The 19,296-nt window shown below is 34.4% G+C and overlaps 2 protein-coding genes across 2 annotated transcripts; one reads left to right on the forward strand and one right to left on the reverse strand.

Moving 5' to 3' along the window:
• Positions 1-2,262: 2,262 nt before the first annotated feature.
• Positions 2,263-5,396, reverse strand: LOC115975604 (nudix hydrolase 8-like). The gene is made up of 9 exons (XM_031096458.1): positions 5,253-5,396; positions 4,892-5,160; positions 4,348-4,413; positions 4,046-4,183; positions 3,887-3,961; positions 3,714-3,764; positions 3,592-3,626; positions 3,358-3,466; positions 2,263-2,587 (listed from the first exon to the last, which is right to left on the reverse strand). Exons 1-9 carry the CDS (start codon positions 5,371-5,373, stop codon positions 2,402-2,404), a joined length of 1,050 nt encoding a protein of 349 aa, XP_030952318.1. The 5' UTR covers positions 5,374-5,396; the 3' UTR covers positions 2,263-2,401.
• A 6,212-nt stretch (positions 5,397-11,608) lies between these two features.
• LOC115975605 (mitochondrial-processing peptidase subunit alpha-like) lies at positions 11,609-19,032 on the forward strand. Its single transcript, XM_031096459.1, has 13 exons — positions 11,609-11,793; positions 12,784-13,029; positions 13,127-13,423; positions 13,518-13,685; positions 13,768-13,935; positions 14,030-14,110; positions 14,397-14,463; positions 14,854-14,951; positions 15,762-15,834; positions 15,935-16,005; positions 16,083-16,132; positions 17,294-17,406; positions 18,743-19,032. Exons 1-13 carry the CDS (start codon positions 11,749-11,751, stop codon positions 18,793-18,795), a joined length of 1,530 nt encoding a protein of 509 aa, XP_030952319.1. The 5' UTR covers positions 11,609-11,748; the 3' UTR covers positions 18,796-19,032.
• The last annotated feature ends 264 nt before the right edge of the window (positions 19,033-19,296 follow it).

Below are 19,296 nucleotides of genomic sequence, written 5' to 3' on the forward strand. Positions count from 1 at the left end.
AAATTTTTTAAGATCTAAAAGAGCTTTTTCTACTTTCACGCTAATTGTTTCTACTTTTGTTGTTAGAATTTTTATTTTTTTTAGATTGGTTTGTCATTGGGTTTTTGTGTGTGTATGTGTTTAAAAAGACTAAGATATTATTAATAGGATCATAGTCAAGTTTGTTTCAGCTGAGCTTAAAAAAAAAAAGAAAAAAAAAGGATTAGGGTGTTCAAAATTATATTTTAGGGGGCCAAAATCAAAAAAAAAAAAATATTCTAAATTATATATGGTAATTTTTTTTTTTTTTTTGCCATTTTAGGGGGTTCATTTGAACCCTCTGGGCTTCAAGTGGAGTCGCCCATGCCCCAAACACTTGCAAATGATGTTTTGCTCTTGAAAAAGTAGCAAGTAGGCTTGCAAATAATCAAGTGTGTCACATGGGCAAACTTGAAATAAGTTGAATAAGCTAAAAGCTAGTGTGAAAGTTTACACACCTAATTACTAGGTGCTGTTTTAGGCCCCCAACTTTTAATTACGACTTAATTAATTTTAGGCTAAACACAATTCAAACAAAATATATGTAATTAGCCAATTATTTAACTGAACCACCAAAAAAAATGCATGGATGAATATAAATGTGCAATGCAATAATGTAAAGGGCAATAGGTAAAATAATATCAAACCCAAGATAACACCCAATGTGTTACTGAAGAGGAAAATCGAAGAACTCGGTGTAAAAACCTCTCTGCAGCCCTCTAAGCCAAAAATGATCCACTAAAAATAAGTTGAAGTACAAGGATATCAAAGAGATCATCCAAGCCTAATCTACCCATTGTACGTGTGCTCTCCAAGCTCTAGTTGTTAACAAACTACATCGAGTCATGCCTTCACTAGCTTGCTAGGTCCCATGATACTGCCCGATTGCATCCCCATGCCTTACCGGCTGAATATGTGGTCAAGCTCCAATGCTTCCCAATGGATCAAAACACCCTCAACACTCAGAATGTGTGTGGATTGTGTTTGGTTAAATCTCCTCTCAAAGTATGGCATTGAGGGAGGGAAGAGAGGTGGAGAAACTAAGGTGTTAGGCTCTCACAATGAAAGGCATAATTCTTACACTTTCAAGGGATTTCTTTAGGGTTTTCTATATGATTCTCACTTTACAATTTTGTGGGAAATGGGGGTATATATAGTGTAGGAATAAAGGAGGAAAGATGCCACTGGAACATTAGCTAGCAGTGCAACTAGCAATTCACTCATGGGTTGGTCTACTTGCGAGTTAGCACAATTGTAACTAACTTTTGAAATTCCTCACGTGCTCCTCACAGGTCAACTTTTGGGTTGTAGTCCTGAGCTACTCGCAAGTCAATCTTGAGTTCTACTAATTAAGCAAATCTTCACCGACTCTAAACTAAACCCATGTACATTAAAAGCTACAAAATACAAATAAATCATTGCACGCATTACAATCGAATTGACACATAATAAAGCCAACAAAATTATCATAAAAAAAAATCACAACTTAACATAGCGTAATGGAAAAATGGTATATTGCCATGTTACTACTAGAAATCGTCACTTGATTAGACAAGATTCAAAAGAGGCCAATCTCCAAATAACTTTTAGTCATAAACAAATAAACTGCATTGTAGTTGGGACCTTAATTTTCTCTTTTTCGTTAACTGGATGGATAATAGAAAAACTACACTGTAATGGTGTTACCACAGCAACGCCTTAAGGTTACACAGCCCATAACATCCTGATTCAGTAATAACAAAATACAAGGAGGGTGATCAAATAGTTAGGACTTAGGACCTTAGTTTTCCTTCAAACTGTTTTGTAGAAATCTCCTCTAACCTATTATGTGGTGATTCATAAAACTATCAACGCATATGAAATTATAAGACTCATGATATTATTTAAACAAGTTACACAATTCATTAAATAGATCATGTGACTAAAAATACATAATGGTTGTTTGAATAGATATGAAATAGGTTGGAGGAATTTTCCTCCAAATTAGCTTGGAGTTAAAATCTGTACCAACTATGATGGATTTATATATGAACATCTATAACAAGTATAATTTTCTTTTTGAAAACTTACATTAATTACAATTCATAATTAAATATTTATTATCTTTTAACATTTGCCCTCAAGGCCCTATTTGACAAGATTGAGTCATAGTCAAATGAATTGAGTTTTTCCCTTCTCAAAAAAAAAAAAAAAATATATATATATATATATATATATATATAATAACTACATTATTTTTTTCCCCCAAAGACGAGTTTTATTACAATAAAAACGTCTGGAAAAACTTGATTATTGTCCGAAGTATTTGTACCTTTACATTAAAACGAATGTGCCACAGCCACAAGGTATGTCCCTCGTAAATATGGAACAAAAGCTTCGTGACCTAATTTTTGTTTGAATAGTTGTAGTACAAGTAGGATAATTTTCCGTCAATTTTCGAGGTGAGCTGATTTGCAATGAATCCGCTGTAACGATCTTCATAAGCTGACATGCAAATATCAATGACCTTCTTTGACATGTGGTCTTCTTGATAAAATGGCTGTCCAATTAATTCATCAATAGGCATCCACTGAAGAAGCAGAACACTTTGCACAATCAATTGAGAGAGCTAGAGATGACAAATAAAAAATAAATTACAGTGAAAAGGAATATTATGCTAATCTTTCCAAATAGCATGATTTAAGAAAAAAAAAAAGTACCTAGCCAAATTTACTTAGCTATGTAACACTTTTTTGAAACTTAAGTTTGTCAAACTTGAGTTCCAAGTGAATCTCGAGTTTACCAAACTCGAGTTCCATGCATTATGTTTGATTAGATTAACATAATGTTTGGAATTCGAGTTTGGTAAACATAATGCTTGGAACTCGAGTTTGGTAAACTCAAGGTTAAAAAACTAGAGTTTGGTTAACTCAAGCTTGAAAATCTCGAGTTCTAAAAAAAGTGTTACATAACTAAATAAGTTTGGCCAGCTGTTTTTTTTCTAAATTTTTCCTAAAATTATGCTATTTGGCAAAATAGGCCAATAAATATTGCTCTCTTGGTCCCATATTACTGATCCAAAATTCTACACTATCCAGCCTATTTTGTGATGTCTTGGAATATGATTCTCTTTCAAAAGTAAATATATACACACAACTTTCTTCACTTTTATTTTATTTTGTTCAAAATGTTAATGTCTTTTCCTTGTAAGTTTTATTTGAGATTTTGATATATAAAGGATAGTAGTTTTTGGAATTTTATATAACTAATTTTTTTCTTCATAAATTGAATTTCCAAACATGACCAACAATGTGTGATGAAAGAAATATGAAGTTACAATTTGACTGTACTTTTTTATACCTTGGCAGCTTGAATTTCCTTCTCATCGATTGTGATTTCAAAGGACAATGGCTTAAGCATGCACACGAAGAGCAAATCTGAATTCTCAAAAGCCACAAGGTGGGCATGTCTTTGAAGTTGCAACCAAAAAAAAAATGGTAGAATTATAAGAAAGAACGTCAATATATATGTTCATCTCATAGTGGCAGAAGACATTTTCTAACTGAAGGCAATAGTAGCAGAATAAAACTTTACCTGAAAGCAACCAGTTCCAGGAAAATTGTGTCAACCTGTGAAGAGAAAGGGTGCATTAGAACTTAAAAGTAATTAACAAGAAACAATGTTCATAGCTATAATATTCAGAGAAAGATTCTTACCCCAGTTTCTTCTTTCACTTCTCTGATAGCTCCAGTGAATACGTCTTCAGACTGAAATGAGCCAAAAAAAGCACTCATTGTTATTTGCACTCAAAAGGAAACATTTCATCGACAAAGGAGATTAGTGTGGAATCTGCTTAATAACATAATTCAAAGTGCGGAAAATATTTCACCTTGTTAATATAGCCAGTAGGCAACTTCCACAAGCCTGAGCAACTACAAGGACATTTTTCTTTCACCACAAGGACCTAAATATAGTTAAAACAATAAGGAAAAAAAAGGTGTAGAATTAACCATTCCCAATCTAAAAATAGAATAATATAAACATGTACCTCTCTTTTGTCGTTGAGCACAAATCCTCCAACGCCAATTTGATGTGAAGGGCTAGCAGGAAGCATGGAGGGCTCATTAGGAATCCAATATGTTAACATAACATATCCTGATTCAGCTTGATGGTAATTGAAACCCTCCTTTAAAACAAGAAACAAAGAAGTTACACATAACAGTTAGTTTGCAACTAATCTAATACTGAATGATTCAATGATAATTTACATAGCAAAGAAGTCAGATGTGGTATTGTTAATGATAAAGGAGAGCTCTTGCATGACTCCACAATGGAATACTAAAGCATTACCTGTATAGCAATTGGAACAAGATCAGCTTGATCTAGTAGTATTTTGAGCCATAATCCTTTTTTCCCCTGCATTGCACATTGAATTAGGCATCAAGTAAAGCTTGTAGGTGAAAGTAACAACAGGAACAATAAGTTATGGCAGGTCTCTGATTTGTTAAAGTTGCAACTTGATTATAAATCATCCCTGGTTTTATCTAATACAAACAAAGAATTCCCAAGATTATCCGGGCAATACCTGCTTCATGGGAAGCATTGCTAGGGGGACTATCCCAAAGCCATGTGATAATATATGACTGAACAGAACAAGTACTAGTCCATGTTGAAACTTCACAAACATGAAATTGATTATACTGAAAAGGGAAATATAAATACAAAACAGAACGATTACAATTTTCTGAATGACATGCTAATCTTCTGAGGAAAATTTTTGGCAAATCTGTAAATTTGAGTATGTGATAGTAGGACATGCTTATGAATGAGTTGCATTCTAGTATCTGCCTTGATTGACTTTTGTCATGCGTCATTAAGTTAACTAAAATCCCACCTTCAACTTCCAGTTTGACAGAGAAGCTCGAAGGGCCAATTCAAAAGCATTTGCACTTAAAGGTAAGCTTTCTGGATTAATAATGACACCATCATAGTCATCATCCCAAGCATCAAGCAATTCCACTCTCATGCTTGGTGATGATATATTTGGAGATAAAACATGCATTCCCTTTTTCTTGTGCACATAGCTGCTCCCATGAAGTGGCACGGTAGAGGACTTGAGTTGAGTACTGGAGGTAGTTGAGAGAATAGACTTCTGCAAGAAACCTAGACAATAAAATGAACATGTTATGACTTTGATTTGTTCTTTTGTATTAGGAAAAAAAATGTTCACAACTCAGACAATTAGTAATGCTCACCCTTTGATAAACACTGGAAGCTGCAATCTTTAGCCCCAGAACTTCTAGGCTGCTCTATGAGACGCTGAATGCAAAAACCGGACCATTGACAGGCATCCATCACTGCTGCCATCATCACCATCCTTGCAAAGAATCATGATGACCTGACTTTCCATTATCTATATATAGCCCTTGCAGAGAAAAAGAAAAGAAAAGAAAATATTCTTATTGGGAGAATATTATTTGGCAGGCAAGTAGGAGGGAAGAGATGTAAATTTAATTTTTGTAGTTAAGAATCAACATTGTTGCATAATCTAGACCTCTTCCTAGTTCACATCATCCAAACAAAAATTTTAACCAGTATATTTTTGTCTTAACTGAAAACAATAATCAATTACCCTGATAAACTAGCAGCCACTACAACTTCCCTTAGTGCTACTTATCTATATTTCAGTTGCTTGTCAGAAGGATGAGAATATTCTATATCCATTTCAACAATTCATGGGCTCACTTTGCATCATATTGTGCGCTTAATCCGTTTTTAACTTTCTGTTTCTGAGGCATACTGAACAATTTTCCCTCGAAAACAGCATCATTTTGATATGGGGAGGTTTATAACTTTTCACTAGTTGCACCATATATGGAACTGTTCCTATTCCCTTCCCTTGAAGGATTATTCTCTTTTCCTTGTTTTATTTTTAGTATAATCGTTATCTTGATGCTTAAATAGCATTAGCAGCATGTTGTATACATTACCAGGCCACTCAGATTTTGCGCTCACACAATTACGTTAGTCCCTATATATATGTCATTCTTTACCTTTAGTTTTGGGAATGAAAATTAGCTTAATTCGAACTTAGCGTTAGATGGGAAAATTGGAAGGAATTTATAATATTCCTGAAAGAGAAATAGGAATGCATGTCAATATCCAAGCAGAATCTATTCAACAAGTATCGATGTCTCATTTTATATCACCATGAGCATCGTAAGAGGAGCCACATAAAGTCCCAGTTGCTAACCTTTCTTCAATATTGAATGGCTAATATGGCATTAAGCTAAGTAAAGCAGTGCAATATGCTTTATGTGAGGTCAGGTGCTAGTTTTATAAAACTAGAGATTCCACTTCTTCCATTTTTGTGTGTTAGTAGTCTGTCGGAGAAACTAAGCCAAGATCAAGTACTGAAATATATATAGGTGTAGAAATTTGTGATAAAAAATTTGTGATAAAGTGATAAAAAAGAGACAAAAGACAAGACAATTAGAGTTATACATAGTTTAACCACACGACCTACATTCACGTGACAAGAACTCAAAAGGTTACATTTTATTTATTCACTAAGATAATGATATATTACCTTGGAATTCATTTTTATAATGGAAATTACTCATTTACATACAAAAATCAATCACAACTTGAATTTTGAATTGATTTCTTCAATTCCAAAATTTCCTGCAACAATCAATTTTTTAGGGCCTGTTTGGTAAGAGTATTTAAATATAGTTTTTATTTTGCAATTCAGAAAATAATAGGTTCCACACTTGAATATATTGTTTGGCTGATGTTCTCTAGATACAATTTCCATACAATTTTCAGAAAATTGTATCATATTTTCCTTATTCTAAACATGATTTTGAAAATGGCTGAGAGGATGTTTTCAAATACAAAAAATGTTTTTAATAGCATAGTTGTAAATAAATTGAAAACAGTAGACCCCAAAAATTTGGCCAAACTCTTCTATCCCTTAAATTAAGGAGTTTGTTTATCATAAAAAATTCTCATACTTCAAATTTGAAACTTAACATTATTTATTTTTTTTAAAAAAAATGAGCTCTATTCCCTTGTCATTATCCAAAAATATATATAAAAAAGTAATCTACAAATTCTACACGTTATTTTTTTGTAAATTTTTCAAATATATATATATATATATATATATATATAAAATAGAAATGGCCTTTCAAACATTTATTTTTTGTTTTCAGTGTTTTGAAAATTATTCTTAAAAATGGGAGCCAAACACGTATAACGTAAAAATTATTATTTAAAAACTAGTTTCAATTTCCTTTTCTTTGAGCTTGTGATCTTGATAGTGCTTTGGTTGGTACCGATTGAATTGAACGAGGGGAGGATGAATCAACTTGAGCTTCTCATACGACCATATCTAAGGGAGAGAAAAAGAGAGCATGAGTGTTGAGTGGAAAAATGAGAGATGAAAAGGAAAAAGAAAGAGATATTTAAAGATGAGAGAGAGAAGTGGGGATCGGTGGCGAAGAGAGGAGGAATAGAGAGAGATGGAGAGTGTTGATGCCCTTTTTTTTTTTTTTTTATGAAATGCCCAAAAGTAAAAGGAGCCCAACAATTAAAAAAAAAATTAAAAAAATTAAAAAGAAAAAAAGAAAAAAAAAGAAGCAAGTTTGTAAACCCAATGGGCCAACATGGCATGAATAATAGCCAACAGGCTCATGGGAAGAATAAGAGATAAAGACGAAGTAAGTGAGTTGAGGAAGCCCAAGAAAAGAGGTAACAAGCCCAATGGACCGACATGGCAAGAATAATAGCTAGTAGGCCCATGGGGAGAATGAGAGGTAAAGACGAAGTAAGTGGGCCGAGGAAGCCTAAGAAAAAAGGTAGCAAGTCCAATGGGCCAACATGATAGGATAAATAGCTAGCAAGCCCATAGGAAGAATAAGAGGTATAGATGAGGTAAATGGGCTAGGGACGCCCAAGAAAAGAGGTAATGAGCCCAATCGGCCAACATGGCCAGCAGGCCTATGGAAAGGAAGAGAAGTGGCAGGAATAGGAACCCAATGGGCTATATAGGCAAAGGCCCTTATCTGGACAATGCCCATTCCACGAAGGGATGAAAAAAGGTAATACATGCCCAAAAGCCCACCCATGCCTCACACCATAGAAGACAAACATTACCAGTACGCATGGCAGAAGAATACGGCGTAGGAGCAGCAGAAATAACATGGGAATGAAAGAAGACAAACCCAGATGGTAGTGACACTCGTATAAGGCCCAGGGCATCACCGACGTGTACCTAGCAAATACAGGGGAGGTGGGCCCTCGGTTAAGGGATTCAAGTGGTGTGGTTTGGCAGTTTAGAGAAAAGAGATCTATTCTAGGGTTCCTGCCAAGACTTCTTTTGGGAAAATACTTTGCTAGGATGACATTTTTTCCAAAAGGGGTAAACATAGGCTGGGACCACTTGATGCATGCCATAGGAGTAGGTATAGAGAGCCCTCAACCTTTATCCACTGAGGGAGACAAGGTAGTGAGTGGGAGAGAAACAAAACAAGAACTTTTGTTTGGAAATGGAGAGTGGTGTGGCAAGCACCCTTTGAGTAGAAGTAATGGTCAAATAACAACCAGGTTAGTGGGTAGTCTTGGAAAGATGCCCATAAGAAACCAAAAGTGGTTGGTACAGCCTGAGGGACAAAATGGAGAAATCCCATGAATTTAAGCAAGTATAAAAGGGATAGAGGTAACCATGAATAGGGAAATGAAAGGAGAAGAACAAAGTTTCTCTCCAAACTAGTTTGGAGAAGAACAAAGTTTGGAGAGAAACTTTTCAAACTTCTCATATATCTTTTTTTTTTTTTTTTTTGTGAATTTTGAAAATCTAACCATTAAATTTCATGTTCCTTATGTTTTTAACATGTATATCAAATTTCGTTTAAATTGGATATTATTTACTATTCGATCAATAAACTTATTTTATATACACAATTTTAGATCATAAAAATTTGAAATTCTAACATTTGTTTGATGAGATAGCAATTGATCTTTGATTTTCTTGAAATTTTACATGCATGAAGAATATAATAAGAACATGCAATCTAACGGTTAAATTTTCAAAATTCACACTCAATATAGAGATATATGAGGAGTTTGTAGAGTTTTTCTCCAAACTAGTCTGGAGAGAGACTTTGTTCAAAGGAGAATGATAAGGGTTAGACGGAGAAAGAAAACACACAGAGAGAAAAAAGAAAAGAAACTTAACAAAAAAGAGAATAAAAAGAAATCAAGTGGTAAGATAGAGAGAGTTATGGCAGAAATAGTGGCATGTATCAATAGATCGACTTTTCTCTCCCCTTGACATTCCCACTCTCTTGGACCCATAATCTAAAACACAAAACCATTTAGGCCCTTTTCCCAACACAAGTAATTTCTAGCAAAAGCCTGTATTGAGGTTACCTGCATTGGGGATTGGCTCCCTTTTTGGATCTGCACCTGCCAAACAGCTCAACCCAAGGTTAGGAAGGACCCTATTCTCATTGCATCACTAGACATTATGTGACAGTCCCCTTTCAGTTTATGTTGACAGTATTAACGTTACCGGTTTTGTTTTAGTATTACATGTCTTGCTGTAGTATTTCCTTTTCGTTCCTATTTGTTGTATCAGTTATTTTGTTGTAACTTTGTTTATTTTGCTTACAGTGTTAGTTGCCAAAAGTGCCTTTTTATTTTAGCAATAACACTCTGTTGTAGCATATTTCTATAGTTTCTGCTGTAACAATTATCCTGCCATGACTACGTCTTGCATTTAGTCTACAGTGCCCTTAATAGCTTGTCTCAACATTAAGTAAGCCCAACTTGCACACAAGCTAGCCTACGATGCAATCTAAACTAGGCCAGTTCCAACTCCCTCACTCCAGATTCACAGACCTTAGTATAGCAGAAGGGCCAAAGCCCTAACATGCAAAAGGCCACCACAGAGAGTCATAGAGTAAAAGAGGAGAGAGGAGAGAGAAGAGACTGAGAAAGAGAGAGCCACGAGAGCGAGAAAAAAAAGAAATTAATAATTAAAATAATAGCAACTTGCTAAAGTGACCTAATATTAGTAGCAAGTTACTGTAGCATGTTGCTAAAAGTTTTTAGCTTTGGCACCACCGATAAAATGCATTTCTTTAGTGTTTAGGATGTTAAGAGCTATTTTAATATTTTTGTTGTGAATGCTCTAAGCCATTTATCACCATTTTTCTGAGAGGCAAGAGAGGGGAGGAAGTGATAGAGGAGAGAGTGAGAGAATGGAGAGAGAGAAACTAATTTAATATTAATAACAATTCCCTATAGCAAGTTGGTAAAAAATTTTAGCTTGAGCACAATACAATTGATGGAGAGCATTAGTATGGTATTTTACAATCCACAAACACTAAAATCACGCATTACCTAAAGTTGTAATTGTAAAAAAATATACCATTGTGCTACAGTAGCCTTTTACAAGTAAAATGCTACTGTAGCAAGATTGTATTCTTAAATAATATTATTTTATTGTGTCTCCAATTTTTTATTAATAGAAAGAGGAGAGATGATTTTGTGTTGTATATTTTACTGCATAGATATATATATTATTTTAACTAACTTGTAACCTCATGCATATGCATGGATATACTAAAAGATATACAATAAGATGCATAATATAATTCTTATATATATAATTTAAATACTATTGATAGTCATTTTTATATTTTAGTAACTCTTAAAAAAAATTTATAAGGATATTATTAGATATAAAATGTAAATTGTCCATATATTTTATTTATTTATTGTGAAGCACTTTTTTTTTACGATTAATATATTCTAGACTTTTTGGTTTTTGTACTTAGTAACTCACTTAGATAAATATTTATGATGTAGTTCCACATTTGATTCTAAAATTAAGAAATAAAAATTTTTAAGAATAAATAATTTAAGACACATAATGCGAAATTGGAACTCTAATTTGAAATTCTAATTTGAGTTTTTCTCAGTTTCATCTATTATATATATATATATATATATAGAGAGAGAGAGAGAGAGAGAGAGAGAGAGAGAGATGTGTTGTATAGAGAAATAAAAATTGAGATATTAAATGTGTTGTAAAATATTATTGTATAGTAGATAAAATAGCTTCCTATATAGTAAAATGAAAATTTTTAAAGATCTCGGATGCGAATGCAAAGGAAGGCTAGTTTAACACTACCGCTATGAAATGAATGAGATGAGCACAATTGTAAATTACTTTAGGACACAAGTCCGGATAACGAGACAGTTTGTGTGTTTTGACGGTAAAATGTATCTATAGATTTTGACCGGTATTATGTGAACAGTTCAACAGTAGTCGCAATTTTTGACCGGTCTTATGTGAACAGTGTATCTGTGTACTGTTTATGGACCTATAAATTTCATTTTTTATCCATTTTTTCATTAAAAATGGGTCTTACGGTACTATTCACATATTTAAAAATTATTTTACTACAGTGTTTTCAGTTTTCAATTTCAGCAAAATAAGTTCTATCCAAACAAACCCTATATAGTATACGACAGTGCGGATGTGAATGCTCTTTTAGCAACTTTGATGTGAATGGTGTAAGGATGGCACGTGCTTCTTCAAACCCCACAATAACAAAGGACAAAGTGACACCAGCTGCAGAGACAGAAACAGTACAGACTGCAGAGACAGAGAGACCAACCAGGCATTTGTAATTGTAATTGGAGGCGAGTCGTAGAGTAGAAAGTCTCCCACCAATCATGTACAGAGCCGCAGCCTCACGCCTCAGGCTCAGGTCTCTCAAGGTATGCTCTTTCCCAACAACACCCTTGGATTCTATGGAAACAAAAATGATTTTATGGAAACAAAATTGGAGTTCAGGTTGAATTTTCAGAGACCAGGGTTTTGTTGTAATTTTTGCAAGAAAAGTTTAAAACTTTGTTTATCTAATAATCTAAAACATGATAATTTTAATTTCTGTGAAATATTGAAACTTTTAGTGCTTTTGGATGAAGCTTGTATAAGTTGTTGGTGAGATTTTAAAATATAAAAAGCTAGCGGTGATTATTTTTTTGGGAATCAATGGAAAATAAGAAATCGAAGTATACTTATTAGAGCTTTGCTAATGGGTTCTGGGCAAATCACCTAAGTTTGGATTTTAATACTAGAGAAGCCTGAGACTTTGTCTTTAATAGTGTGCTAAAATAATTTACAAACTTTTTAAATAAAATAAAATCTGTAAATAACTGAATATGGATGACTAGTTTTAAATAATAAATATAAATAGTTACCTTTGGCTTAGAGAAGGCAGAGTTGAAAGGTGACTTTGGCTATTACTAGCTGTAAGAGAGTAGAGACTGATCATAAAATCATCTTTTGAGTGCTGTGCTGATCGAGCGAGCTATTTTTATCCAATAAATTACTCTGTTTAACGATCTAGGAATCCTCCTGTTTCTCAATCGTGGCTTGAGCTAGCCATTAATTAAATCTCAGTTTCTTCTTTCTTTCTTCCATCGCTGAAGTAGGATCACTTACATATTACAACAACCTACATGTATTTACACACAAATTAAATTGGTGTTTTAAGCTAAAACAAACAAACAAACCTTTGTCACTATATGATGCTACTGTGTTGATTTTGATTAAATTTGCTTGTATTGTCTTTTTGGTGGTAATTTAGCCGATGGAGTGGGGTTATTTATTTTCCCTCATAATGTTTTTATTATATTTATGTATGGGCTGTCTGATAGAATGGAATTTTGTTATGCTCTGCACTGTGATTAAACCATGATTAGGGTCAAACGTGCAATGGGGCATTGGCCAGATTTGCAAGTTCTAGTGCTGTTGCCAAAAATCCATCCTCTGCTTCAGGGGCTCTCTTTGGCTGGCTGACGGGGGGAGGATCAAAGTCTTTACCTCCTCTGGACTTCCCACTTGCAGGTGTCACGCTCCCACCACCATTGCCAGATTACGTTGAACCAAGTAAAACCAAGATTACTACTCTCCCAAATGGTGTTAAGATCGCTTCTGAAACATCGGCAGTGAGTATGGGTGTGGGAGTTATTCTTTCTTATTGTTTCTTGATCTATTATGGATTCAAATTTTAATTATTTATCAGGATTGCTGTTGCTTGACCAGAATCCTACAGCCTCAATCGGGTTATATGTTGATTGTGGTTCAAACTATGAGAAACCAGCATCAATTGGGGCCACAGACCTGCTACGGCGTATGGCCTTTAAGAGCACAAGAAACAGGAGCCACTTGCGTGTTGTGCGTGAAGTGGAGGCTATTGGTGGCAATGTGGAAGCCTCATCTTCTAAGGAGCAGATGAGTTACACCTTTAATGCTTTGAAGACTTATGTTCCTGAAATGGTAGAGCTTCTTATTGACAGTGTGAGGAATTCTGTTTTCCTGGATTGGGAGGTCAATGAAGAGGTAATTTTTTTTTTTCATCAGGCTGTGCATCGGCTAGCATGTCTGTAATGTGCGAAATATATTAGAATTACTGAGTCCAATCTACATTCTGCAGCTTCAGAAGCTGAAAGCTGAGACTAGCGAAACTTCTAACAACCCTAAAAATTTGCTTTTGGATGCAATTTATTCTGCTGGATATTCTGGTGCACTGGCGAATCCAATTTTAGCCTCAGAATCTGCATTCTATAGACTGAATAGTACAATTCTGGAGGAATTTGTTTCTGTAAGTCTAAAATTTATACAAATTTATTGGCCTAGTTATTGAATCATCTGTATTAAACTCGGGTTTTCTTTAACAATTTCAGGGCAATTATACTGCTCCTCGGTTGGTACTTGCAGCTACTGGTGTTGAACATGATGAACTGTTATCTGTTGCAGAACCACTTTTGTCTGATCTACCTAGTGTCTCTTGTCCCGAGGAGCCAAAATCTGTTTATACTGGAGGTGATTATCGTTGTCAAAGTAAATCTGGGGTGTGTATCATAAATGTTCCATTTAAGTTTTTCTCTCCTGTCTTTGCTGTCCATCTAGCGTTATGTTAACACTGATGTTCCCTTGAATGAACAGAGAACCCATTTTGCTCTTGCATTTGAACTCCCTGGTGGCTGGCATAAGGAGAAGGAGGCTGTAATTTTAACTGTGCTTGAGGTGTGGATTTTGAGTTTTTCTAGTGACTTTATGTGGTTAAAAACTGAAATATTCTCAGGAATGGACAATTAGCTCTAGCTCAAATGACACCTCCTCCCTTTGTAATAATAAGGTTAAGGGTGAGGTTGCGGGTTCAAGACCCATCATGCGTGTGTGTAAGTCGTGTGTAACTTACCTTTTTTTTTTGGGAATATGTTATCTACTTGGTTCCTCAATATTTATTTTCATGTTTTTTTGCTCATGATCATTTTAATGGGTTGTGATAGTAAATCTAACTTTACTATAGGCACTAATGGGAGGTGGTGGATCCTTCTCAGCTGGTGGACCTGGAAAAGGGATGTATTCACGCCTATGTAAGTTGTTTTTGAAATACGTTACCTTTGACAGCTATGTAACTGAGCTTGAAACCTCATAATGCATTCAAAGTTATGGGTTCTAAGATTTTTAGTAGATATTTTATTAGTTTTCTTCTCCAAGGGTAGTACAATCAGCTGGGACCACTCCTTATAAAGCAGAGGTCACTATTTTAAATCTCCCATTCCCCCCTCCTTGGGCCAAAGCTTACTTATCAAAAATAAAAATGATTCAGTTTTCTCTATTTGCTGAGTAATTTTCTGCATCTAGATCCTTGATGCATTTGTTTTTTTTTTTTTTTTTTTTTTTTTTTTTTTTTTAAGTTATTTATTTTCATTTTTTACCTATTGTAATTTTGGCATCTAAATATATGCTCGTATGGTGAGCAGACACTCATGTTTTGAATGAGCACCCACAATTTCAGTCAATTTCTGCATTCAGCAGCATCTACAAAAATAGTGGCATATTTGGCATCCAAGCTACCACTGTAAGCATCTTTTCTAACCTATCATTTGGGTAGACCTGCAAATTATAGTTCTTGATATATTTAAAAGATCGTTTCTATCGCACAAACCTTGTCACTTTGGGTGGAAGGCACTTGGCATTGTAATTATTATATTTAAATCCTGTTTTTATAGTGTTAATTTAATAATCAAGGGTTCAATTCATTCTTGAGGTCGATTCCATGCTGATTAGGAAAGAATAGGCACTTAAGATGATTTAAGATGGGCCAATAGATGCTAAGTTTTTATGCTTTGGACTCAAAAGGGGAAATGCTTATCAGAATTGTGCAAGTCTGATGATCAATCAGTACTCTGGAAAGCTATGGTGTTTGACAATACCATATATGAAGGTGTCTAATTTCTCTTGGAACATGGGTTGCATAGGTGTGATTACATTGAGTGAAGTTTTTGCTCCCCTCCCCTTTCTCCCTTCTTTACAGACAAAATTATATGAATGCAAACCTTTTCCTACTCTGGCATGGTTAAGTGACCCATCAAGATTACAACTGTTTTGTTATGCTATTTTTCTGTTGTGATCTAAGAGAAATTTTTATAATTCTACAGTCCTCTTCTCTCTTAGTATGTGTAAAGATACTGTAGCCCTTGGGCCTTTGCCTGCAATGCTTATGCGGAAAGACTTCTTTATTTTTTGGCAAGTGTTTAGAATGGTGAAGTTCCTCAAAGTTTGACATCATTATTTCGAGGGTACAATGCTTGGCTGGTGATGTTCCTATCTGTGGATCCTATTTGTTTATATTGCCGCGTCTTTAAAGAGTTAATGTTTCTGAATTCAGGGTTCCAAATTTGTGTCAAAGGCCATCAATATAGTGGCTAAGGAGCTTATTGCAGTCGCAACACCTGGAGAAGGTTGCTGCCCGTACCTTTATGTTGCCTAGCATTGTTTTTTCATCGTTGCATGTAATCTTGAATCCTGCCTCTGACGTGTTATTCCCCTCTCTTGTTTCAGTTGACCAGGTACAGCTGGATCGTGCTAAACAGTCAACAAAGTCTGACATCCTAATAAATTTGGAGTCCAGAGTATGCTATTTATTTTCCATGTGTATTATTTATTTTTTTAATAACCCATATGCTTACTTGTGAAGTGTATTTTGTAGATATGTGCATCAGAAGATATAGGTAGACAAATTTTGACCTCTGGTGAGAGGTATGGCCTGACTCATGACTGTCCAGGAACTTGTAGACATCTTTATATGCATTAATCCACTTCATTCTCTTTTGTTTCTGCCATGCACTGCACATGGATATCTCTTTTATATTTTCATTTTCTGCATGCCTATTGGGTGCTTTCAATATGTTTGTGTTACTAGGTGGAGATTTAGTTGGTTGATGTGAATTATTGTGGTTTTACCCTCATCTAAAAAGAAAAAGCTTATAGAGGGTTTAGTTGGAATTGTGCACATTCTTTATTTCTTGTTTTGTACCATAGAAATGAGACGTTGGTTTGTAGGTGTTAAAACACAGTATAGGGAAAGTATGCATTTTGTTAACTGGAATATCTCTACATTGATCATTCTAGAATTAGGTATGAAGCACATATAAACATTACAATCTGAGGAACCATCTTAGGACCGTGAAGGTTACTTTAATTGTCCTAAATGCATATAAGATGCTTGTTAGGATTATGATGGCAACCCCTTTGTCATAGTACATGGTTAAAAGTTTAAACACCCACCCTCCTGAAGAAAAGAACTATTTGACATTTAGTGGATTTGGAAAGTTCATTCTAGGACTGCAATATTACAGAATCTGGTGTCATAAATGATAAATTGTGTCCCAGATTTTTTTCTAGACTTTAATTAATTGAAATTTCATGTACAAGATCATATAAATCGTCCTGTAGTGGGTTGGAGAGACTTCACTCTAAAATGGTTTGAAGGGGAATTCTTCCCTTGTACAAAAAAACTAATAAAGCTGAAGCACCCCTGCAAATGCCCACCAATGGAGCCTGATTTTATCCTTCTTTTCAGGCTTCAGCAGCCTATTTGAGATTCATTAAAGATACAAGTGAAATTTGTTTACTGTTATGCTCGGGGACTTCACTTGCTGAAGGCAGAATGTCTTCTCTGGTTGGGCTTTTCTAGTTTAGTTAGTCATGTCCCTGCCCACATCATTCTTATTTCTCTACGTACAAGTCATTTGGAGAACCTAAGCGTTTTTCGGTTTGACCTCTATTATAACTTATTATTTCTTATTTTTTTGGTATTGATAATACCTGATCTTGCTTTTTTGTTTTCATTTCCATGCATCTTAAAGAGGTGTGATATAATTTTTTTTTTTCTTAAGATATATGTTTTTCATTCCTTAGGAAACCTGTGGACCATTTCACAAAAGCTATTGATGAAGTTACTGTGAAGGATATTACTTCAGTTGCCCAAAAGCTTCTTTCTTCCCCACTTACGATGGCATCATATGGAGATGGTATTTTTTCTTTTCACCAATGAGAACCCTCTTTATTTTATTTTAAGGAAAATTACACTTTGCCCACATGTGGTTTGCCCGAAAAACATTTTGCCTACCTATGGAAAATTAACTCCGTTTGTCTCCCATTACCCACCTCTGTAAAATAGGGGGTAAATTTGTATTTTTGTTACCTTTTTATGTCTCTCTCCTCTCAAAACATAAAAAACTTAAAAATCAAGGGAAAAGAAGATCAAAAAGCTAGGTTTTGTAAAAATTAAAACCTAACTTTTACATCTTTTTTCATGTATCAACTTTTAGATCTCATCATTTGAACATAAGATACCTTAACAAAGACAAGTATTGCAAGATTAGGAGCCTGTTGAAGCAAGAGCATTAGCACATGGCACGTGTAAGAACCCTCAACCTTTAAGGACATATTATGAAACATGGGAGGATCAAATTCAAAAGCATTGCAGAGGCACTGCACCACAACATAACAATTACAGGTCACAATAACAATGTTACTGCTCGTCCAAGAAGAACTTTTCAGAAATTTAATAATAGAAAATGAAAAAACCTGCTTTACCATTATGGAATTTCTGGACAAATGCAGCCGTTCAATATGACAGAGTGCTTTGATGAGGTTGCACACCCAATTACCATGATCTTCTATATAATCAATTAATCTTAAATTTGGTTCAACATTGACAACAGCTTCAACTAAGTTGGACAGATTTTCCAACAAAACATGTTCAACAAGATAACCTTTGAAATCAAGGTATTCCAGCTGGGGCATTTATGCCATGGGGTGTTTTATTCCAAGTTCGTAAACCGCCTCCTCTTGCAAATATATATATATATATATATATATATGTATGTATGTATGTATGTATGTATGTATGTATTCTTTTAATTGTAGATACAATGATTTTAAAATTGAAATCATGAGAGAGAGTCATCATTTTCGTGCTCACCTTGAAATGCATAATTTCAATTTTTAATGTATTAAAATAGAAGATCTAAAAGTGGATACATAAAAAAAGATGTAAAAGTTAGGTTTTAATTTTTACAAAACCTAGCTTTTTTATTTTCTTTTCCTTTTGATTTTTGATTTTTTATGTTTTGAGATGAGAGAAACATTAAAGGGTAACAAAAATATAAATTTACCTATGTTTTTAACAAAGATGGGTAACGGAAGACAAATAAAGTTAACTTCAGGTGGGTAAAGTGCCAATTTTTAAACCACTAGGCAAAGTGTTGGTGGGTAAAGTGTAATTTCTCATTTATTTTATTTAATAGGGTATTATTCATTCAGTGGTGATTGTTTTCTTAATCCTTCTATAATGTTTTGCAGTTATTTACGTTCCAACCTATGATTCTGTCAGCAGCAAGTTCCATTCAAAATGAAGTGGCTTTCGTGTATAAAAACTGCTTGTACTAATATTATTCAACATGTGCATATCTTCAAGTTCTCATACCCTTGATTGCAGTTGAAAATTGAGGAAGTTCTGACGTTCTGATTTCTAGTATATAAAAAGCGGCTAGGCTAGGCCAGGCCGCTGAAAGTGGTGTTACTTTTGAGCCTTCAGTTTCACAATGGGACATACATGCTTAATTATTTGTACGGTTGATCATTGAGAATTAGTACTAAATTTACCGTGAATATTGCTTTGGAAAGTTAAAATAAGAATTATCTTGTGAAAAGAGAAACAGGTAGGAGATGTATAGTTAATCACAGATGGTCAGGTAGGTAGTTGTTACATCAGTTAGACTTTAAAGTTGCATGTGAAAAGTCTAATATTTATCCCTTGTAGTTTTTGGTCCTTATAGCATGATAATTGTCACGTATGGTTAGTTCAACATCATTCTTCATCTTAATTTTGTGGTTAATTAGGATAATCGAGGATC

This window comes from Quercus lobata, chromosome 2, assembly GCF_001633185.2.
Source record: "Quercus lobata isolate SW786 chromosome 2, ValleyOak3.0 Primary Assembly, whole genome shotgun sequence".
NCBI lineage: Eukaryota > Viridiplantae > Streptophyta > Magnoliopsida > Fagales > Fagaceae > Quercus > Quercus lobata.

Excerpts from the sequence above, each read along its gene's own strand:
- LOC115975605 (XM_031096459.1), top strand. The coding sequence starts at position 11,749 with ATGTACAGAGCCGCAGCCTCACGCCTCAGGCTCAGGTCTCTCAAG. Across the intron at positions 16,006-16,082 it reads TAATAAATTTGGAGTCCAGA|ATATGTGCATCAGAAGATAT; the intron begins GTATGCTATTTA and ends TGTATTTTGTAG. Across the intron at positions 17,407-18,742 it reads GATGGCATCATATGGAGATG|TTATTTACGTTCCAACCTAT; the intron begins GTATTTTTTCTT and ends AATGTTTTGCAG.
- LOC115975604 (XM_031096458.1), bottom strand. The coding sequence starts at position 5,373 with ATGGTGATGATGGCAGCAGTGATGGATGCCTGTCAATGGTCCGGTTTT. Across the intron at positions 3,467-3,591 it reads CTGGAACTGGTTGCTTTCAG|ACATGCCCACCTTGTGGCTT; the intron begins GTAAAGTTTTAT and ends GCAACTTCAAAG. Across the intron at positions 2,588-3,357 it reads AGGAAATTCAAGCTGCCAAG|TGGATGCCTATTGATGAATT; the intron begins GTATAAAAAAGT and ends CTGCTTCTTCAG.